The 23,660-nt window shown below is 39.2% G+C and overlaps 3 protein-coding genes across 4 annotated transcripts; 2 read left to right on the top strand and 1 right to left on the bottom strand.

Moving 5' to 3' along the window:
* The first annotated feature begins 8,093 nt into the window (after positions 1 to 8,093).
* Positions 8,094 to 11,330, top strand: LOC103844093 (transcription factor bHLH128). Its single transcript, XM_009120866.3, has 6 exons — positions 8,094 to 8,771; positions 9,721 to 10,010; positions 10,278 to 10,406; positions 10,607 to 10,672; positions 10,781 to 10,849; positions 10,970 to 11,330. Exons 1-6 carry the CDS (start codon positions 8,300 to 8,302, stop codon positions 11,024 to 11,026), a joined length of 1,083 nt encoding a protein of 360 aa, XP_009119114.1. The 5' UTR covers positions 8,094 to 8,299; the 3' UTR covers positions 11,027 to 11,330.
* An 8,297-nt stretch (positions 11,331 to 19,627) lies between these two features.
* Positions 19,628 to 22,033, bottom strand: LOC103844092 (chitinase-like protein 1). 2 transcript variants are annotated; one of them, XM_009120865.3, is made up of 4 exons: positions 21,823 to 22,033; positions 21,079 to 21,487; positions 20,841 to 21,000; positions 19,628 to 20,307 (listed from the first exon to the last, which is right to left on the bottom strand). In XM_009120865.3, exons 2-4 carry the CDS (start codon positions 21,464 to 21,466, stop codon positions 19,890 to 19,892), a joined length of 966 nt encoding a protein of 321 aa, XP_009119113.1. In that variant the 5' UTR covers positions 21,467 to 21,487; positions 21,823 to 22,033; the 3' UTR covers positions 19,628 to 19,889. The 2 variants fall into 2 exon arrangements, with proteins under 2 accessions (XP_009119113.1, XP_018511125.1); XM_018655609.2 differs by having other exon boundaries at positions 19,843 to 20,307; positions 21,816 to 21,976.
* Positions 22,034 to 22,261: 228 nt separating this feature from the next.
* On the top strand, positions 22,262 to 23,583 carry LOC103844091 (INO80 complex subunit D). The gene is made up of 2 exons (XM_009120863.3): positions 22,262 to 22,905; positions 23,040 to 23,583. The coding sequence occupies exons 1-2, from the start codon at positions 22,325 to 22,327 to the stop codon at positions 23,302 to 23,304; spliced, it is 846 nt and encodes a 281-aa protein (XP_009119111.1). The 5' UTR covers positions 22,262 to 22,324; the 3' UTR covers positions 23,305 to 23,583.
* Positions 23,584 to 23,660: the final 77 nt, after the last annotated feature.

Raw genomic sequence — 23,660 nt, forward strand, 5'->3', positions numbered from 1 at the left:
TCTGTATATGCACCAAGCGATTCCAGCTCGATTCGTGGAGACATCCCATGCCGCGTCAACGAAGCATGTGGTTTCACCATTCGAGGTCGGGTTCTGACGCATGGTGTTCATTGGTTCCCGGTGAGTTCCATTTCTTCCTTTCTCTACATCTTGAGCTTGATCCCATTCTAAGGCAGCTGATACTCCTTTCGTTGCTATCTCCTCAGGGCGATATGTCTTGTCTTCGAAAATAAGCCTGTTCCTCGCCGTCCAAAGAGCCCAGCAGATCCATGGGAGAAGGGGAGATCTCACTCCTGTGGGGGGGAGGCAGATAGTTTGTCTGAATCGAACCAATGCCGTTGCAAAGTCAGTGTCAACAGCTATGTGAACTGGTGTCGAGATCGGTATGTGTTTCCAGACTTCTTTTGCGAAGGGGCATAGAAAGAGGGTGTGCATTGATGTTTCTACCTCCTTGCACCTAGGGCAGTGGCCAGCGGCCATCATACCTCTTCTTTGTAGCTCTGCTCCAATAGGTAAAGCTCCTTGGATGATTGACCAAAGAAAAATTTTAAGCTTTGGGCTTGTTTTTACTGACCAAATGTCTTTTATCCAACTAAATGCTTGATTAGATTGAGCGTTGATTGGAGCCGGGAGAGAGGGTATCATTGGTGGTAGCGCTTGAGAATTATACCCTGATTTGGTGGAGTAGACTCCCGTTTGCAGGGGGAGCCAGACAAAGATGTCCTCAGCGCCTTCTTTGCTTGGCTTTATACACTGGATTTGCGAGCTGAACTCTGGTAGAAGTTGGTCAATTCTCATCTTGTTCCACTGTAGATCATCTGTTAGGAGGTCAGACACTCTCAAGTCTAGAGCTGATTCATTAATTGGGCCGAATGGCTTGAGTTGGGAGTTGCTCGAAATCCATGAATCCTTCCAAATTTTTGTGTTTTGACCATTGCCAATGGCTTTTCCCAGGTTCTCAAGGAGCAGATCCCTTCCATGGAGGATGCTTCTCCATCCATGTGAGCAGACCGCTGGGAGTTGAGCCTCTAAGAAGCTTCTTTTGTGACAATACTTCCCGGTAAGCACTCTAGCAAGCAAACAGCTAGGATTGGTTAGGATTCTCCAGGCCACTTTCGCAAGAAGTGCTTGATTAAAGAGTTGGATGTCTCTCAATCCTAGACCTCCTACAGCTTTTGGCTTAGTTAGTTTTTCCCAGGCCACCCAACACATTTTTTTCTTGTCTGTTGATTCATCCCACCAAAACCGCGTGAGGGCTGATTGAATTCTGTTGCAGAGATTCTTTGGGAGTTGAAAACAAGACATAGCATAGGTAGGGATCGCTGTAAGGATCGCTTTGAGCATGGTGAGCTTGCCTGCTCGTGATAGGAAACGGGTTGACCAGTTCGAAGCTCTCTGCCTTATCCTATCCACAATTGAGGTAAACAGATCCTTTTTTCTTCTCCCAAAGTGCTCTGGGAGACCCAAATATTTACCCACTCCTCCCTCCTTTTGTATTCCTAGGATTGTTTTAGCTGAGGTCTTTGTTTCTGCTGGGGTTTTGACAGAGAATGTGATCGATGATTTAGAAATATTGATCATTTGACCTGAAACCTTCTCATACTCTTGCAGGATCTGAAGCATGGAGAGGCAACATTCGGATGTTAAGTTGCAGAACATCATTGTATCATCTGCGAAAAGCAGGTGATTGACGCGGGGGCTGCCTCTAGCAACACGGACTCCTCTCATCGAGCCATCAAGTTCTGCGTGTCTACAGAGGCCAGAAAGGACTTCACCACTCAAGATAAAAAGGTATGGCGAGATTGGATCCCCTTGTCTAATGCCCCTGTGCGGTTTCACCTTTCCATATATTGAGTCATTGATTAGGAAAGAATAGGAGACAGTTGTGACACACTGCATTACCCAGTTGATCCATCTACTGTGAAAGCCCAACCTTGTCATCACTTGAGCAAGGAAATCCCATTCTACGCGGTCATAGGCTTTTGACATGTCCATTTTAACCGCCATAGAGCAATTTATTTGAGCCTGTGAGGTTTTTAGATACTGCAAGACTTCGTGAGTAATTAACACATTGTCTGTTATTACTCGTCCAGGGATAAACGCTGATTGATTCTCTGAGATGATATCCTTGAGGACCGGTTTCAGGCGCAGGGACAAGAGCTTTGAGATGACTTTGTAATAGACGTTACACAGAGCAATAGGTCTGTACTCTTCCACTCGCTTTGCCCCTTGGATCTTTGGAATCAGTCTGACGTGTGTTTCATTTAGGCTGGTAGGCATGACTCCCGTAGAGAAGAATCCCTGTATCTCTTGGATTATGGACGGGCCAATAACGTCCCAGTTTGAATGAAAGAAGCATGCTGAGAAACCATCGGGGCCCGGTGCTTTGTCTGCATGGATAGCAAACAGGGCGGCTTTGATCTCTGATGGGGTCGGGTCTCTGATAAGTGCTTCATTCCATTTTGGGGTAACACATGGCTTGAGGGCTCTAGAGATTATTTCTTCGTCAGTTTCTACACGGCTTGAGGTGAAGAGCTTATCGTAGTAGGCACATACCAGATCAGATATCTTTTCTTCATCAAAGACAGGTATGCCATTTTCGCTTTCTAGGACAGTCAATCTGTTTTTTGCTTTTCGGGATTTTGTGACTGCATGGAAGTAACCTGAGTTCGAGTCTCCTAGTGTTAGCCAGAGTTGGCGACTCCTTTGTTTCCAATAAGCTTCTTCGGCTTTATAGGCTTCTAGGAGACTCTTGTTAATCTCTAGGATTCTTCCTTCATTAGGAACATCACTTGTCATCTGAGTTTCCAGCTCTTCCCTTAGGTTTTCTATTGATTTCCTGCTGTTTTCTTGATATAGCTTACACCACTTACAAATCGCTTTGCGGCACAGTGCCAACCTGGCTTCTACTCCAAGGTAATTACACGTTTTCCATATCTCAGTCACTAAGGCTTTAATCTCTTTATTATCTTTCAATCGTCTGTCGTATCGAAAGAGGTTAAGGCCTTTCTTCTTTGTGGTGTCTAGGAAGGAGATGATTGGGCGATGGTCAGATGCTTCATATTTGAGATATTGGCAGCGACAGGAAGGGAAGAGGTCCGTCCATTCAGGGTTGCTAAGGGATCTGTCAAGACGGCAACGCACCAGGTGATCTCCTCTTTTGCCTCTCCAGGAGAAGAAGTTTCCGGAATGCTTGAGGTCGAACAGATCATTCTCTGATAGAAAGGATCTAAATGCCACAAAGGTACCTTCTGCTCTAACCGGACCTCCTTTTTTCTCACTGTTATCAACTAGCTCGTTAAAATCTCCGGTTAGGAACCAAGGTCCTGTAGGTTTTGCGTGTAGGGAAGATAGAGTAGTCCAGAATGCATTTCTCTTTGCATGATCTGGTTCCCCGTACACAAACGTAGCGATAAAAGATTTTCCTTGTGAGAGAATTCTGGTATCGATGTAGTTTTGAGAGAACGATAGTACTGTAACGTCCACATCTTTCTTCCAACTGAGTATAAGACCTCCTCCTCCGGGGCTATGTGGGGGAACAATAAAGTTGTTTTCTTCTTTCAGCCACGGGAGGACCTTTCTAATTGTTTCTTCTGTGTTCTTTGATTCCATCAGGAAGGTGATATCAGGAGACTTCTTTTTACGGAGCTCCTTTATGCGCTGGACTGTTTGCGGGTTCCCCAGGCCGCAGCAGTTCCAGCTCAAAACCACTAAGGAGCCTGGTTTTGGGGAAGCCGAAAATCCGAGCTTTTCCTAGACATGGCAGGGATCAGCTGGATAGGCGGGTTCAAAGAGGAGACGGGGGGGGGGGGGGGCTCGTGGCTTTGTTTGAGGAGGGTTCTTTTGGATGACCTTTAGAAGAGGAACCACCCGTTGATCTTTTCTTATAGCTTGGTGAGTTCAGCATTTGAGAGATCCTCCTCTTCTTTGAGCTAGCACCTTTTAAGATGTTCGGTGAGTGCCTTGGTGATCTAGTTCTCGGCTGCCTTGTTGATTTTTGTCTTGTTTTATTTTGAAACTCCAGGAGTGTTTCCTCCTCTTCCTGCACGGTTCCAGTTTCCTGAGCAGTGACATTAGTCCCTTCAGCATGCAGAGGAGGGCTGACGATAATTGATTTTAATCTTGTAGTGTCTCCCCTGTTGTCAGGTGAGGGGGTTCGGGCTCTGGTGGAATCTTTTTTCCTACCGTTGGGGCTCGAGTGTAGATCTCCTTCTACACTTGCCGGTGGTGTACGGAGGCTCGAAGTATCCGGACGCCTGGTTTCTTGGAGGGAGGGAACATTCGCCGGTGGAGGAGTAACTGGGTTACACTCAAGGAACCGGTTATGGTCTGCACTTGCCTGCTTATCTTTTGCAGCTTTGATTATAGCTCTAGCCGTTTCTTCCATCTGGCCATTTGCATCTCCCGTCAGAACTCTCTGTCTCCGTGCTGCTGCTTCGACAGGGTCAGGGCAGCTTAGGTATTGGCGCGTTACCTCATGTAGCTCCTCCATAACTGCTTCCATTGACGGGATATGCGAGCTAAGATCTGTGGTTGCCTGAGCTTTTGGGGGCCTGGCATCTATCTGAATCTCTTCTGTTTGTGTGAGTGCATTCAAGACAGTAGTCTCGGTGGGCACACTTTTGGGTCTCCATTGGCCTGCACTTCGAGATGGGAAGAGATCTCTGTTGCGAAGTTGGGTTCGGCTTATAGGGCCTCTCTCCTTTGTGTAAGATGGTGAAGCATAGTCCCTTGTTTCTTTTTGTGGAGCTTTTTCCTTCCATGTTAAGGTGGTCTCCTCAGGGTGTTTTGGATTTCTCACTGGTGGAGGTATGCGCGTTTGTTTGGTGCTAACTCTCTCACCGAAAGGAACACCATGCCTGTCAACTCGCTCATGGAACACCTCAGTAGGTTGTTTCGTTAGTGCATTGGTGTTGGCCTCCTGCAGCTCCCCTATATACGAAGGAAGAGCAGATGAGTTGAGGCGTGGAGATCTAGTGGGAGGCTTCGGGAGATTTCTTGAGGAGTTTTGGTTTGGACCCTCTCCCCATCTGGTCTCTATACCAGGAGGGGGTTTGGGTATCTCCTCCAGTAGTTTACGAGGGCATGCTTTCCTCTGGTGGAGTAGAGAGTAGCAGTAGGAGCAGTGCATCTCAAGTTTTTCGTATTCCAGTGTGATAGGGCTCTCTTCTCCTGAGTCGAATTCCACGATGGATTCTTTGATGAGAGGTTTGAGTCCATCGATCATAACTCTGACCCTTGCCGTTGTTCTGGTGAGTTCATGGTTCTCTAGCGTGCCAAGCTCCTGGCCCACGCGCACAACCATATCCTCATGCCAATAATGTAGAGGCAGCCCTTTGATTCTGATCCAGAACGGGATCTGGGAGGGGAAGGCGGTGGAGATGATGGGCTCCCACCTCTGGAGAATCACCATCCAATAGGCAAAGTGGTAGGGTCTATTGTCGAGGACTCTTCTCAGATCATCTTCTCTCTCGAAACGGTACTGGAAGCAGTTGTTTCCCAAGTCTGATCCTACAGCTCTTCCTATCAGATTCCACTTGCGAGGGAGGGACGGAAGGAGGGCCCAGATCTTCTGCTCCTGTGGATTCGTGATTCTTCCTATGAGCGTAAGTTCATTATCTTTTATCAGGACTGAGGTATCGAGACTTGGAGCTTTGATTCTCATGATGCCGTTACCCTTTTCTTCTGTCATTTGACCCTTTCCTTTCTCTGTAGACGAGAGTCTCAAAGCCATGAGTTACTGGAGGAGTATCTATGTCGACTCCAAGCTGGGGGGTGGCTCTGTAAGGATCTTAGGAATGTGTAGGAAATGGGGAAACAAGATTGAAAGAAAGGGGCGTCGTGTGTGTGTGAAACTGTAGTCTGTTGGTGGAGATTATGTGGGTAGCTTGAGCAATAGGATCTCTGGATGGTTTGAATCTGAGGCCTGAAGTTTGAAAATCTCTTTTGGTATCGATGAAGGAGTGTTTGGAGGAAGCTTCTTTTGGCAAAGAAGCAGGGTTTCCAAGCTGCTGGTGGTTAGAGACCAGTAGACACTTTCCTTCCTTGGCAAAGAAGTGAGTAGTCACTTTCCTCCCAATATCCTTTGGTCAACTGGTGAAGCCTTCCTTGGAAACTGTGTCTGGGAGAGTTTTTCTCACCGAGACTTTTATCTAACTCCTATATTTCAACTAGTAATAAAAATAATTACTGATAAAAATGTTTCTCTTAACTGCCAATTTGAACGCTGGATTTCTATCAGTCCAGTAATTACTAAAGGGTAACAAGTTTTCAATGTGAATTTAATTAGTTGTACTGTATTTATTTGATATTAGTTAAACATTTAAGCAATACTATAGCAAATTTGAAAACTTGTAACAATGTTTTTGTTAAAACTTTGCACTTTCATGATCGTAATAATTTAATTTTGAATTCAAAATTTGGTTCTATAGTTGTGTTGGATATTATTTAATCCCATTCGGCTTGGTAAACCATGCTTACTGCACAGGCTTGGTAATTCTTCTAGATTGTTTTGGAAATTGGATTTTTATTTTACATATAGTAATTCAGAAAGGAATTATTGTCTGTGAATAATATATGAATTCTTTATGTGAAAAATAGATTTGTTGCTACAATTTTCACGAAGCAATATAAGATGAGTTTTCCAATCAACCACACATTGATATTCTTGTCAATATATTGTTTTACTTTTTTCACACACGTAAATAGATTTGTAGCTGTTTTTCTATATCAAACATATCTTACAATATTTCATAAGAAAGGCCGGTGACAAAAAACAAAGGTTTTATATCGAGTTTTTGTGTTTCCTATTTATATTTTATTCAATTTGGTCATGAGTTTTTACGTAATCCATGACGCACTCGAGTAGCGTGTTTAAAGTATATATGTTTGGAAAAACGATAAAAGTAGGGGACTGGCGTCAATAATTTTGTTGGTCCGTTTGTAGCAATCTCTCGTTTATCATGTTCTTACAAATGAGGAGATAAAAGAAAAGTAAAATTGGCTTGATGTATAATACCAGACAAAACCAAGTGATCTCTGGATGTGTTTAGCTGTTTAAGTCCATGTGCGTTTTTTCGAAAATCTTTAAGCTAAAGAGTGGGGATGTACTAAGTACTAATGCACTGTTCCTAATATATAACAAGTAAATTTGTATGGTTGAATGTTAAAAGTTCCATTATTATGACATGGCTGGAGGGTTTACAACAGTTACATGGAAATGGATCTGATTAAAAACTACTCTCTCCGTTTTATAATATAAATAGTTTGACTAAAAACACAAAGATTAAGAAAATTATTATGTTTTAAAAAATATTGTATAATAAATATGTTTGATATAGTGTAACCAATAAAAAATAAGTCTATTTAATTTGATTGGTCACACACTGTATTCAATAAATGTAAAAGTTACCTAGAAATATAAAAATTACTTACATTTTGAAACAAAAAAATTTCCCTAAAACTACTTACAATAGAAAAAGAAGAGAGTAATATTTTATAAACAATATTCAAAATCAAATTTATAGGGGAATTTCGGGGAACCCAATAAACACGAGGCAAAATAAGTATCATTTGTTACTACTTGTTTAAAGAGTGATCAATGAATGAGATAGGAATAGGATTGGTTTTTAATTGTCGGAAGTCGCTTAGCTAGGAAGTCCGTACGTGGTCGCATGAGCAGCCGCAATAATTAAGGAGGTCCAATGCTCAACTAGACCGTGGAGGGGCCAATGGTCCACCCAACTCTAAACTAATTTTGTAACCATTATGCCAAAAAACCTAACAAATCTTACAATGGTCAGATTTATTCTAAGCGAGCCGAACCAAATGATTAACTAATTAGCTTTTAGTTAAAGTTATACTATATCAATTACCCAAATAAACTACCTATTACAATTAGTTAAATCTTCCATAAACCAAAATTCACAGAAATAATGCTTCATGAAATATTTAGATATTAAACCCCATAAGAAAACAAAATTTCATAAACAAGAGTTATTATTAAAGCCTTTTTTGTTTTGTGGCCCAAAGGTGATTAAGCTGACTCGATAATCGGTTTAATATAACATTAAAGGTTTACTTTTGATTTGGTTCGGTTTATTTTTCTATAATCTATTGCGAGATCACGTGAGGCGCATGTGGACATCCAACGAAATGGGCCAATCGCTTTAAAGTGAAGACTTTTTATTACCCCATAAAAAAGCATCTAATCTTTTTCTTTCTCAAAACGTCTTTTGCATCTCTCTCTCTCTCTCTCTTTCCCCTCCTCCTCCGGCTCCATTTGGCGATAGAACAAGTCATGTACCAATCATCTTCCTCCACGTCATCATCGTCGCAAAGATCATCGCTCCCCGGCGGTGGAGGCGGTGGCGCAGGACTGATCCGATACGGGTCAGCTCCCGGATCGCTTCTGAACTCTATGGTGGACGAAGTCATTGGAGGGTCAAACGCTCGTGACTTCAACTATCCACCGCCTGATAACTTCCTCGGTGATTTCTTCGCCGGAGCTGATTCTTCCTCGCTGAGATCCGAGTCCATGACTTGCGGAGTCAACTCATCTGACGGCCAAAAACATCTTGGCAGCAACAACAACAACAATAATAATAATAAAGATTTGCTCCTGGACAGATCCTACGGTGGATTCAACGAGATCTCACAGCACAAGATCAACAACCACGTCGGAGGAGGAAGTAGCTCTGGATCTTACTCTCTAGCTAGACAACGTAGCTCTCCCGCTGACTTCTTTAGCTACCTCTCCGGTGAAAAAAACAGTGAGTTTACTATTTTTATTCTTTTCAGTAAAAAAATATTTGATTGATATAATATAAAGGATTCATAACTTCTAGGATTTGCCATAATCGTAATGTAGTTATAAGATTAAGTTGGTTACTAGATGAAGAACAACAACCATCATTCATTCTGACAGATCTATTTGGTGAAATCTATCTGTCAAGAGGCTGCTGAGGGTATTTTTGGTATCTTATTATACTTGATTACGTAGCTTTATAACAACAGTTTCCACTTTCCACAGTATTTTTTACGATACGACGCTATAATAAGTTGACATTTGTGAGATCAAGGGTGTTTGGTAATTTTGGCTGGTTGGTATTTGTGCAAGACGTGATCCTCGTATCTTTAAAATGACGAAAAGGTCCTTTGTCCGAACCACGTGCTTGAAAATACAGTACAATGTGGCTCGGTTACCCTTAAAATAGGATATTATTTAGTATATATCTTCGAGGGATCCTATAAGCCAAGTTGTATTTTAAAAATTTAAATAAAATAAGAGGATGGTGTTTGTAGTTCGTGACCAATAGTATGTCTGCTGATGTGGCGTAATAACATTGGTTGTTTAGAAGACTATTTATATGGAAAGCGATAGATCTTAATTGGTGGATCTATCCTTTTTTTTTTTTTTTTTTTTTTCAATGGTCCTGCAGATTTCATTTGCCTCGTTGTTATCTAGTAATAATAATATCTTCCACTTCCACCGAATCTGGATGTGACTTCCAACAACTAACCGGTCACCAATCTGAACCGGAATCTAACTAACCGATATCCATAAAACCAATCTTGCTTTTGGATCGATTCGTTTTGCTAACTCTTTATTTACATACACGCAATTTGTTTCTAACACGACGTGGAAAGTGAAATGATTGCTTCGAAATTATTCTCGTAATAATGTGATAACAGTCTAATACACTTTACTTTGAAAATCAGGCTTCTCGTTGAACCAACCAACCAGTGATTATAATCAGCAAGGAGGGTCTAATGCAGGACGTGGACCATCGAGACTCAAGTCTCAGCTAAGCTTCACGAGTCACGACCCACTGTCTCGTATCTCTGAGGTCAATGAGACGTCTGTCCACGATGGTTCAGGCCATTCGTTTTCCGCGGCTAGCTTTGGTGCCGCCACTGATTCTTGGGATGACGGTTCCGGTTCAATAGGGTTTACTGTGACCCGACCCACTAAACGACCCAAGGACATGAACTCAGGTCTTTTTTCACAGGTAAACCATTTTGTTTTGATATAGGGTTTCAGTTCACTATACTATTTTTGTCAGGGGTTAATCATCCTTTACATGTTAATATGTTATACTAGTATTTTCAATTCACCAATAAAAATACTCTTTTTTTTGTAAATGAAATAAAAATACTTTGTTTTTACATGTTATATTAGTATTTTGAATGCAGCAACTTTTTCTTGATATTGTTGTTGTTGGGATCAAGGGGGCAAACACTAACGGAATCTCATTTTATTAACATTGCTTTTACAGTATAGTCTTCCTTCAGACACTTCAATGAACTACATGGATAACTACATGCAGCTTCCCGAAGATTCTGTACCATGCAAAGTTCGAGCCAAACGTGGCTTCGCCACCCACCCGAGAAGCATCGCCGAGCGGGTAAGTTCAACACACTCTTTTCTTTCGTAGCGAGTTGCAACCTAACTAATTATGTTGTTGCTAATCTATCACAGTTCAGTGATAAAATAACCTACAATTATATGTCGCTGAAAACATAGAAAACGATTAACGAGAGGTTTATTTATTTGTTTAGCATAAACCTTCTTGTCTATATGTACTGATGATGACGATATATGCAGGAGAGGAGAACGAGAATAAGTGGGAGACTAAAGAAGCTACAAGATCTTGTCCCCAACATGGATAAGGTTACTCTTCACTTTGAATCATATCAAATTTAGTGTATAGTTGTAAACATTATTAAATAAAAATGTTAATTTACTTATATGATATTTACTTTTTACTGTTTTTATTAGCAAACAAGCTATTCTGACATGCTGGATTTAGCGGTACAACATATCAAAGGCCTTCAACACCAACTTCAGGTCCCCTACAAAACTATTAACCGGCTTATTTTTCTAATTACATCAGCTGAATCCATTTTTAGATTTCTCTATAAATTCATTGATAAATATATACATATACGTTTTAATCTACAAACGCAGACTTTGAAGAAAGAACAAGAGAATTGCACGTGCGAATGCAGTGAGAGACCAAGCTAGCCTAGCTACGCAACTCTAACGCTAGGGATGCAGTGAGAGAGAGGTAGCTGCAACCCTAACGGTAGGGATCATTCTAAATTTATCATATGCTGTTTGATAATGTAAGAGAATTAGAGAAGATGTAAATAAATACATTATCAATTGCCTAATTCTCTTATAAGCTTCCCTCATCGAAACAGTGCCAATTGTCCATTACATTTTTTTCAAGTCTTATGTTCTCTGAATATTTGGAATCATTCGAATTATGAATTGACAATTATTTGGTGTTTCAAAAAAAAAAAAGAATGACAGTTATTTGATTTTACAGTTTTTATCTCCTTTTCTTCTAGTTTCAATTTTCATAAAATAATATCTCAAACAGAAGATTGATATGTCAATTTGTTTAGTTGCATCTCAAATCATTTTGAGTCCAATGCAGACTCTCAACTACTCCAGCCCACACCAGTTTGCTATGCGTCCTCTTTCTGGATCTTTTTTAAATCGTCATTATAATGCTTTAAATCAATAAAAGTAGATCTCTTTGTTCATCAATCTGCTGTTTTTTTTCTTTGTAATATTTAGAGCATGTTACAATTGATGATTATTCATCTATGTGACATACATAGGTGTTGGACATGTGTTTTCATTTAGAAAAGTGTCACACATCACCTCCTCATAATTTTGTCCTTTTCTCACATGTTTAACCGACTTTGTACACTATAAATAGTGCTATTCTCTTTTGTAAAAAGTCAGAAGTAATAATCTCATTTCTCTTTTTCCTTACGTACACACACAAACATAATATAATATTAATACAGAAAGTAAAAGTACTCTCTCTCTCTCCTTATTTTATTCAACACGTTATCAACACGAAGTTCTGACCAACTGAGGTTTATCAATCCGAAAGTTCTCAAACCAGTCGAGGTATTGTTTAAATTTATGTGTTTCAATAAACTTAATTTATTTAAATTTAATTATTATTTCGGAGTGAGAGGCTAGGCCTTCTCCGTTTATTATTCGGGATGATAGGTGTTACCTTTCCCGACTGATCGTTATGGTAGGCTATGTCTTCACGATCAGAAAAACACGTGGTAGGCTTTGCCTCCGTGAATTGAAAAAGGAAAATTTACGTGGAAGGCTTTGCCTCCGTAAATAAAAAGAAAAGGTCAAAAAAGGTAGACTAAGTCTCCTCGGACCTTGAAATAAGTAAAAGTCAAAATGGTAGACCATGTCTCCTCAGACTTTGGAAAATGATCAATATGGTAGTCTATGACTCCTCGGATCATGTGGTAGGCTGAGCCTCCCGATTTTCTTTCTGCAATTTAAATTTTTGCAATTTAAATTTCTGCAATTTAATTTATGCATTTATTTTATGCTTTTAATTTATGCATTTAAATTCTCATCTTTATTATAATATTATTCTATGAATAATGTTATCAAGTGAATTTTGACAAAGCTCAAAATAAATGCCCTTGATATTACGAGAAATAATTATAAGGCTTGGGCAGTGGGTGCAAAGATGCACCTGAGAGAAAATGAGCTTTGAAAAATCATCGATATAATCTATATTGGATGAGAAAAAGATAAAGCCATGATAATTTACACCACTTTAATGATGGTTTATAAGATTAGGTGTATCATGAGAATAGATCTAGAAGATCTTTGAATAATTAAATCCTTGAAAGAAAAGATTCGGTTGGAATAAATAGTTGGAGTTGATGTAAATCCTCCTTGAAAACTAAAAAAAAAAAATGAAATCATGATACTAAACCATCAAGTCGGTCCTACTAGAAAAGGACGAGGGTGTAGATGCGGTTGAAACCCCCTATCGTGGTTGTGGAAGAAGACGAGGAAGAAAATTCCGTCCCTATGAGAAAAATGAGAACTTCCACGAAATGAAAGTGGTCGGGCAACAAAAGACAAACATAAAAGGTTTGCTATAGATACGGCCAGAAAAAAATTGGGTACGTAGTTGTCGTACGCCAAATATTTAGCCGATCTATATTGAGAATCAAAAAGAAAAAGAGAAAGGAAGTATATTAAACTTCGTCTCTTATGAGCCCGAACCATCTTTCATAGCTTGAATACTCATCTTGATGATTCAGATTTTCTGGTTGGTCCAGAAAATGAAAATAAAATATCGATGTGAAATGAGGATTATTTTCCTGAAGAATATTTTAAGATTCAGGATGAAGATAGAAATACTTGGCAGATATTGAATCTCGCACATGACTTCTAAAGGTAACAAATATCTCTCCTCTCTCATAATAAATAAGTATAATATTTAGTAATATACACATATTATTGGCTCTAGAGGAGTTTATGATGAAAATACATACATAAGAAAAAGGATGGCAAAATTATAAATGAGTGGTAAACCTGGAGTTTACTGATAGCCATCTCCAATAATGTTATCGACATTATTGTGAAATGTTGAAAAACCAGAAGTTTTTCACATATAGTATGTTAAGAAAATAAAGAAAACCATCATGGTGATGAATCATCAAACAAGTTCACAATATGTGATTTCTTTAAACAGACCCCAAATTAAGATCTCACTCTAAAGGATTTGAAACATAATTCAACCTAAATGGGAAAACTGAATATGTTATTGGTTATAGTGTGGGATTCAGTACGAGATTTTAGACATGGAGTGTTATCATCTCGAGGGGGAGAATTAAAGAATCCTAGTGAGTGGAATATTGAAAAATTATGTTCGCACTTGAAAAAGAACTTGATAAAGTAAATTCAAGTAAGATGATCCCCTTGATCGGGTGTAAACATGCAGTTGTGCATGTAATAAAGACATATACAATCCAGAGGGATAAAGTATATGGATACTTAGAAATATGCTCGCAAGTTTGCTAGAAGAATATGATAAGCTGATGGAATGAGATATGTGAAATGGATTACAATGAAAAGTAGAATAATTCATTTTACATATCTCATTCCATCAGCTTATTTTGATATTCTTCTTTTGAATATGAGATATCAATATGAGATTATTCTACTTTTGAAAAGTAGAATAATCTCATATTGATATTCCATCAGCCTGCCAGACATTTTGATGAAATAATGATATCTCATATTCCAGCTGAAAATGCTCCAATAAAAAAATAGTGTCATAAATGGACGATATATGAGTCTATGGCACGCTAGAGACGTGATAGACCACTTTGGTTCCAAAGAGTCCTCGAAAAACAGCAAAAATATAAATAGAGGATGAATCTCATGATGAGACCGTTGATATGGTTAATGTAACAGTCAGGTACCTGGGTAAATCATCCATGATGACAAAGAGATCTCGATTAACCATATCAGTACGGATAAAAAGATGGAATCAAAGAGAAAATAGATTGTTGACAATAAATAAATGAAAAAGCGCTATAAAAATAAAGATTATGAGTCTACCTCTATGTATGAGGGTAGAGTGAATTGATTGTCCATCAATTCGATATAAAGCTCGTTAGAATAACGAGAGATTTTTGGACCAAAAGTCCAAGGTATATATTTCTCCAAAGAATGAAATGAAAGATGACCTTGAGGTATGAAAAACGGCTTGTTCCAAGGTCACTGGAGAAAATTTAAAATAGATGAAATATATTGAAATGTCTGGCAGGAAAAAAATAACTTAAGTTGCATCTTGATGTTTAGTAGTCCCTGGAGAGTTAAAGATACTCTCGGGAATATATAAAACTCTGAATGAGTTAGAACAAGCCGTATATAAGGTATCTTGAACCAATAACTGGTGATATGTTTACGGCACGATTTGGCGAAGGATGAATTTCCTGCGTTAGGGGGAGGAATTTGAGAAATTCCTAAAGAGATTACATGGTGTACACAGTTGTTGTTACACTTTGGTCCCCTACGAATCAAAGAGGGCTGAAAATTCAGGAAATTATGCATTTGCATAATTTGACAAACCAGTTACTAAGTGTGTTCACAGATACGACATGATATACCCGCAGAAAATGTTCCATCCAGATTTGATGTTCCTAAAGAACAAACTGATGGTAACGAAATGAATGAACCTAGGGTTCAGTTAAAGAGGGGGGAGACTAGAGGGTTCTAAAGATAAAAATTCCTGAAAGAAAAAGAAATTTGTTGAGCAAAGAAGAAAGATTCCAAAAGAACCTGATATTGAAAGATGTCTGAAAGAAGGCATAAGTGGAAAGGTTCCAGAAGAACCTGATACTGAAAAATGTCTGAAAGAAGGCATAGATAAAAAGGTTCAAGATGAACCAAATAAAGATGATCCCGATGACGAAAAGGGAACAGAAAAGTATGAGATTTCCATCAACTACACCCTTGATAAAAAAAGTTATAAGATAAAAGATGTTGATGGAATATTCTCCTTTTATGTGTCCAAAGAGATCGATCATAAAAGTGATGATCACGATCCAAGGTCCATTTTAGAATGTTAAAAGGACATGATTGGGAGGAGCCATTCAAATTGAATTATTCTCCCTAAATAAAAGGAATGTCTTTGGACCTATAGTCATAACGCCTGAGAATATAAATCTTGTTAGGTATAAGTGGGTATTCGTGAGAAAAGTAACACGGTATAAAACCTGATTAGTTGCCCAAATATTTTCTCAGAGACCGGAAATTGATGTTGAGGAAACGTATTCTCCGGTAATAGATGCAATTACGTTTAGATTTTTGATGAGCCTAACGGCGTCTAAAAATCTTGAGATGCATCTCATGGATGTTGTGACTGCATATTTGTATGGATCGTTGGATAACGATATATATATGAAACTCCCTGAGGGATTGAAAATGCGAGGGGCATTCAAAGAAAAATCCAGGGAGATTTGTTCGGTCAAGTTACAGCGATCACTATAAGGATTAAAGCAATCCGGACGCATGTGATGACCTGAACATAATTGGAACTCAAAAGGAGGTTGATGATGCTCGAACTCATATGAAATAGGAGTTCGAAATGAAAGAACTCGGCAAGACAAAGTTTTGTCTTGGGCTCCAGATAGAGCATCTCCGAGAAAGAATAATTGTGCATCAATCAAATCATACGAAAAGGTTATTGAAACGTTTTTGTATGAATAAAGCGACTCCTTTGAGTACTCCAATGGTAAACAGATCTCTTGATGTTAAAAGAGATGTTATTTTAAAAGATCCAGGTAAGATCTTATATAAATAAGTACTTTGGAGATGCATATGGTAATAAAACATTTGTGAGCTTATATGTCTTGCAAGTTGTATTTGATAAAATATAGTTTTAGACACTAATGTCTTTGCAAGATACAGCTCATTTCATATTTATGAAAATTAGAATGGCGTCGAGAACATGTCAGTTCTCTCCGAGGTACGTATTGATTCAGGATTGGTTTACCTAGAAACTCCGAGTTTGGTATAGTTTTGCAGATACATGCCATTTACAATCGGTGGAGCCGCGATCTCTTGGCGGTCCCAGAAACAAAATCTGGTTGCGACATCTTCGAATCATGCAAAGAGTATTGCGCTTCACGAAGCATGTCGAGAATGTGTGTGGCTTTCGGTTAATGAGTCACCACATACAAGAATCAAACAAAATAGTCAACGAGAAAAAGCCCACAAAAATATTTGAAAACAATTCGGCTTGTGTTGCTCAACTTAAAGAAGGCTACATCCAAAGCGATAAAACAAAGCACATCCCTTCAAGATTTTTCTCGTACATAAGGGAGCTCGAGAAAAATAAAAAAAGTGGACATCGAGTATGTACGATCATGCGACAATCCGGCTGACTTGTTCACAAAAGCTCTTCCGACTACAACATTTCGAAAACTCTTTTATGGTATCGGAATGCGGTATTTGCGTGACTGATGATAGGAGTTTTAAGGCTCCTAATCAAATGTTGTAGTATAAAGGATGTCTAGCCAGTTTTAAGTGATTCTAAAGCAAAGGGAATGCAAGACCATGCTTAATCTAAGTGCTATCAATTGGTGAGATGATTTTTTAACTAGATTACTACTAAAATGCAATAAAGGATAAAGCTTTCTTTCTCAATATGAAGCATGAGGACTCATGGGGCTAGGCATTTGATCTTGGATGATGTAGATCCAATCTAGAGTTTGCAACCTATCAATCAAACACTTTTCTTATGCCTAGACACTAAGCTAAACAAGCTCTATCTCTAGATGAATGTTTTTTTGAATAAGCAATTCAAGCATCTAATCTCTTAGGTTGAATGTTACTAAATCAAACATGGAGAACAAGCCTAATAGCAATCTTAACTCATTTATCAACTAATCTCTTAGGTAAAGCAAGCAAAAAACATTGAATAGTTGGTTAAGACATTTCAACATACACCTTGTGGGTAGTAAATGCCTAGAGATCTATTTTAGTATGATCATGACTAAAATAGCATTGAGAACCCTCAACAAGCAAGGAAACAAGTAGATCTATCACTAAACATTCTAGATCTTCTCTAATCATCTTTAATTACCCTAACCCATGAATCCAAAATAGTCTACTCACTAATAAACATGAATAACTCAAAATCATGGATGATTCAAGCCTAAACATGATTAGAGAGCTAGATAATCAAGCAAAGATTAGATCTTTCAACTCAAAGTTCTTTTTGATTAGATAGAAATTAAGATCTCCCCTTAACCTTAGCCCTTAACCTTAGGATTACAAGAGTATTTATATGTTTTTGGTAAACCTAATGGTTTCCATTAAAAAGTCTAAAATGCCCATAAAAAATGTTTAAAATCGCCAAAGTAATAAACGCGACCCGGGGTAGGGATAGTCAGCACCAACCCGCGTGAAGCATTCCGCGTTGGAGCGTCGAGCAGCTTCGACTCATGCGCGCGGGTACGGCTCCCCGCGTCTCTCACCCCGAGTCGAGACGTCGACATTTCCTCCTCTTCGTGCGCGCGGGTTCACGATCCCGCGAGCCTTCAACCCGCGTCGTCGAGCTTCATCTCCGGAGTCAAGCTTCAATCAAGGCCGAGCTCGGGCATCTCCGTCATACTCTCAGCCCTCACCGCTGCGAAGCTCAACCGCGACCAAGGTTCGTCCACGGCGTCAGTATCTCCATCTCCGCCGCTTGCGCCACCACGGGATCTCGTCCAAGCACCACTCTTCTCCAATTCTCGTGCTATACTCCTTCATGGAGTGCTCAGCTTCATCACCGCGTTCTTGTCCCTGTCGAATCGGGCCTCGCCGTCGGGATTCAGATCCGGAGAAAAGAAGTTGTGAGCTCCAATGGTGGATTTTGGAGTTATTGCACATCTGGCCCTTGACGTTTCAGATAATTATGATTTGACCCCAAACCTATCAAAAGCGCAGAAAGGTCCACTCGAATCGACCCCAAAGTTTTCAATCGTGGATTTAGCCCAGGCGAATATTTCGAATTTGCAGCATTGGTCCCCGGATTCTTGTCAACATCACAGTGGACCCAAAACTTCTAAAATGTACAATTTAACCTTTGAATTTCGCCCCAAACTTCCAAATGAGCATTCCAACCCCTATTATATGCAAATGCGTATACAAATGCAACACAAGGACCTAAATGCAACCTAAAATGATCATAATAAGCTAAAAGATGAATCTAAAACTTATTAAAATCATGAGATATCAGTGATATGTGACAAGAAAGCTAGGTCCACTATTCTTACGAGAGATTACGGGAGTGTACTTTTTTTCCCTTGTCATGGTTTTTGTCTCAATGGGATTTTCCATGATTAGGTTTTTAACGAGGCACTACGTAATACAAGGATGAATAATCAAGGGGGAGTGTTACAATTGATGATTATTCATCAGATGATTATTCATCTATGTGACAGGTGTTAGACATGTGTTTTCATTTGAAAAAGTATCACACATCACCTCCTCATAATTTTGTTCTTTTTTTACATGTTTAATTGACTTTGTACACTATAAATAATGCTATTCTCTTTTGTAAAAAGTTAGAAGTAATAATCTCATTTCTCATTTTTCTTACGTACACACAAACATAATATAATAATATAATATTAATACAGAAAGTAAAAGTACTCTCTCTTTATTTTATTCAATAGAGCGCTGTTTTTACCACTTAAGAAATAATATATTGAAACTGTGACAAAAAAAAATGGAATAATATGTTGAATCTATTTACAAATGAGAAACTGTGGTCTTTTCGTAGTATTTTTTTTTTCCATCGTGGACTTTAAAATTTCCTCAACTCTTCACTGATAAGCTTAGAATTTATATCTTTCACTCATAGAAGTCGGAGAAGCCCATAAACAGTTGTACAAAAAAGGCCCAATTAGTCAGGTCGACTGAACTCATTTGGTAACATCTGAATTATTACCTAAAATAGTAATAGTTTATTAATAATAAGTTTCCTTTTTTACTAAACTATAAAAACTAGAATTTCATATCTGATTTAGGTACAATGATATATAGCAGATGGATATGTGTTTGTATCCTGGTATGTTATGAAATTGACAGAGCAGTCCTGAGGTTATTTCTGTTTTAAATAATTTAGAAGTTATATGTTTATATACATTATCTTATAAAATTTTGAAAATACTATGTCAGTGTTTCAGTATGATCATAAATTTAGTGCTGTAGTTATTTTTTCTTTCGAAACAATGGGATCCGAAGCTAATAACAAAGCATGCAACATGAATACTGTATTATGGAAACTCAAAAACAAACTTATAGTAATATAATAAACGAATAGAAACACCATTCGCAACACACATTCTTTCTCTACTTTTACACATTGAAAATACAACAATTTCAATACCATATACAATACACAAAAATATAAAAATTTCGTTTGTATAAGTTCTACAGGGGCAAGCCCTAAATAAAAATCACACACTTATTGTACGTAAACACTTCTCGAGTGAAGCAATGTGACTTGAGAACAAAGGCAAATACGGAGAGAGACTTACGAAGAGTTAGAAGACGGTGCAGTTGCAGGGTTGAATGCTTTCTGCTCAGCGCAGCTGAGCTCCTCGTTTGGCCCTGCGTCTTCCCTTCCAATACCCAAGAGGTCGAGGAAGTACAAGTAGTGTGAGACTATGTTGCTCATTGGCTCAATGTCGCCTTGACCACATGTGTACTCTCCGTACAAAACGTTCATGGTGGTACCAAAGGTCGGGCCACGTTTGGACAAAGTATCATTCTTTGTGGGTTTCCAGTTCCCAACAAAGATATCGTGAGCCGAGGGCTGAGCTTTCTTGATTGGCGTCATCCATCTCCAGATTGCAGCTTGGAAGGCAAGCGTAGCGTTCTGCTCGATGTACTCGGGGTGGTTCAAGAGATCGGCTTTAAGAGCTTCCCCAGCTGCACCGTAGTTGAAGTTCCTTCAAATAAACACAAGTAAAAATATTAATTAGCCATGGCGCTTTGGTTCCAGTCAAGAGGATAGTGTCAAAATCAATACTCCATCCGTTCCAAAATGATGTATTTTAAAAAAAAAAATCGCGCATATTAACAAAAACATGTTAAATTTTGATTATAAATGTTTTTTTTTTGTAACTAGCTATTTCCCCTGTGTTCAAAAAAAAAAAAAAAAAAGCTATTTCCCACAATTTTTAGCCAATCAAAATTCAGTAAACACAATTAATGTTTTTAAAATTTACAATTTACTATTATTACGTGCATTGAAAATGTAAAAACTGTATCTTCTAAAAACAAAATTTTTTTTTCTAAAACATGGAATATTTTGAAACAGAGTGAGTATTTGAGTATCCATTTCAACAAAAGTAGAAATTTCTATAAAACAATTTTTCATTTGAATAATTTAACATTCTTTCAAAAAAAAAATATTAATTAACCTTTGAGATCCTTGAAATTTGAGTACATAAGAGCTTCAAAACAGAGGAGAAATGAATACCAGTAAATGGGTAAAGCACCACGTCCGTAGTACTCAGCTCCAGGGCTGCAAGGGTACTTGTATTTCCAGGTCTCGTCACAGTAAGATTGCATTGGACTCATCTCCCTGTTATAGCACAGACCCCAAGCTAAAGGCCCTCCTGTCGCGACTCCGTATCCACCTACATAAACACAACCACATTAACACTCATGCTAGTAATGCACAGCTGCTTTCTAAGAGTTTTGGAAGAGAAACCGACAGGAAGTTTTGCTGGCGACATGACCGAGGAAGGCAGCCATTTCTTTCTGTCCCATGAGCTTTCCACCAGTGGTACCAAACCCGAGAGGCTCGAAGAGAGCAGCGGCGGTGATGAAGGACTGGTAGTCCCAGAAACCAACAGCATGAGCTATGGGAGTGTTTCTTTTGGCAAAGAGCTGCTCAAACTGGTAAACCTGAAAGTAATCTGATATGGTCTGGTTACAGCAGTACTCGGACCACCAGACACATTCCCATCCCTGCGTGCACACCTTCTTCCCCTTCACTTTCTTCACTTTAATCGTCTTGTCTTCCCCGTTCGCAACCAAAGCCAGGGATGATATAGCGAGTAGAACAAGGATAAACACTGAAACGCTCCGGATCGTCACCATAGCTTAACAAGCAAGTATCAGCTACAAAAATCATTTTTTTTTAAAAGAAAACAATTTAGACAGCTTTGTACATGTCTTGTCTGAATCAAAACAGCAACAATACAAAAAATATTGGAGTTCTTTTATTTCTAGTAACAAACAACAGTTGTGTAGCTGTAGATTAACCAATATCATACAAAATTGGAGAGGATGAAGTACAAGATTATAATTTCAATTATAGAATTGGGATATACATCAATGTAGATCAGAGATTGTTAGATTACGAAATTAATATTAAATCAGCTCTACATAATCTCAAGATTAGTTATGAATCGTTACCAATGTTAGAACCAAAGTACTAGGGCAGTACCGCTTACCTGCAATGTTGCGCAGCTAGATCCAGAGAGAGACAACTACTTTTTTTTTCTTTTGCTTCGTTGCCGAGATATTAAGAGATTCTCAGGGGAACGAGAGAGGAAGGACTAAACTAAAGCTGGTGATGGGTCAGCGGTCTCTATCAACCGTTGGATTAGAGTGTAAGCAACGGCGAAGATTGCGTTTGGTGAGGTGAATGTGTCGGTATGAGAAGACAGGGTGGTAAGTGGTGTGGGCCCTACTCAAGTGAAGTGGAGCCTTCCACCGACAGCTGAGCAGTCCAGAGAATCTCCTTAACCAACCGGTTCATTACGGTTTGATTTCGATCCGATTCGATCTAGCTTCGATTATTTTTAGACTTTCTGTTTATGTTGTACGGCCCAATGGGCTTTTAGTTATGGCCCAAGAGGCGGTTTCTTGTAAACCAACCGATTCGATATAGCTCTCCTCTCCTCCTCCTCCTCCTCCTCCACCACACACACTCTCTCTCTCATCGCCGTGAGAATGGCGTCTGCTTCGAAGCAGAATCCTTCTTCTTCAAAACCTCCAAGACACCCGTTTTCAATCGCGGCCTCAATCCCCTCGAAAGCCTGCGCTGGGGAAGAATCCCAATTTCGAAACCCTAACCCTAGCTCAAGCCTCTTACCGTCGAATTCGCCGATTTCGATGTCAGTCGAAGATCAGATCCTCGGACGCTCCACTCACCTAACCCGACCCGAGCTTCTACGACGCCGATCGCACAACCTGAAGCAGCTCGCAAAATGCTACAGAGACCATTACTGGGCCTTAATGGAGGATCTCAAGGCCCAACACAGAGAGTATTACTGGAAGCACGGTGTTAGTCCTTTCAAAGAAGATAATCATCACCACCAAAACAAGAGGCGTAGGATTGATGGCGGTGAAGTTGAAGGTAGCGGAGACAACGACAACGGCGTTAAGAGTGATCCGAGTCTGACAGGAAACTGTGTTGCTTGTGGTAGTGGAAGCAAGTCAAAGGCCATGCCGTTGACTAATTACTGTCAGCTTCATATCCTGTCGGATAAAAAACAGAAGCTTTACACTTGTTGCACTTTCGTCAACAAAAGGTTTACTTTGTCTCCTTTTGTGTTGCATAGGACTGTGTCTGAGGATATAGTCTTTGTTATTACATTTGATTTGTGTTCTGAAATGCAACTAGCTCTATTCTAACTCGGTTTGTTGTTGGAATTTGTATATGCAGAGCTCAGTCAAAAGCAATCACGTGTCCAAAACCAACGCTTGCATCGACCGTGCCTGCCTTGTGTAACGCGCACTTTCAGAAAGCTCAAAAGGATGTTGCTAAGGCTTTGAAAGATGCTGGTCATAATGTTTCTTCAGCGAACAAGCCTCCCCCTAAACTACATGATATTGTTGCCGCGTTTGTGCATCATATTCAAGCGAAGAGAAAGAATCCGGGGAGAGAGAGCAAACTAAGAAGCTCGGTGAAAGAAGAGATTATTAGCTAAGTGGGAACTGTTACAGTTGCAGATGGGATAACTTGTGTTACACGGTTGTGCGCAAAAGCGGAATACTATAGCATCATGAGTGAGAGAAATGGGCAGCTGATCTTAATATGTTTTAACGATGGGCATAGATACTGTATTCAACTATGCCTCTGATCATGATGAAAGTTTGTAGATCTTGGTAGATTTTTGAATGACTAGCTTCTAAGAGTTGTTTTGTGGTGTTCAAAGTTCATTCCATTTTGCCTGTGTTAATGGTGCTGACGACAGTCATTTTTAGTTTTTTGGCTTAGACTACATAGTATATTGGTCTTTTATATTGTTTTTCTTCTCCGGTAAACACCGACCCTGCATCTGGT

The sequence above is a fragment of the Brassica rapa genome, chromosome A10 (assembly GCF_000309985.2).
Source record: "Brassica rapa cultivar Chiifu-401-42 chromosome A10, CAAS_Brap_v3.01, whole genome shotgun sequence".
In the NCBI taxonomy this organism is placed as follows: Eukaryota; Viridiplantae; Streptophyta; class Magnoliopsida; order Brassicales; family Brassicaceae; genus Brassica; species Brassica rapa.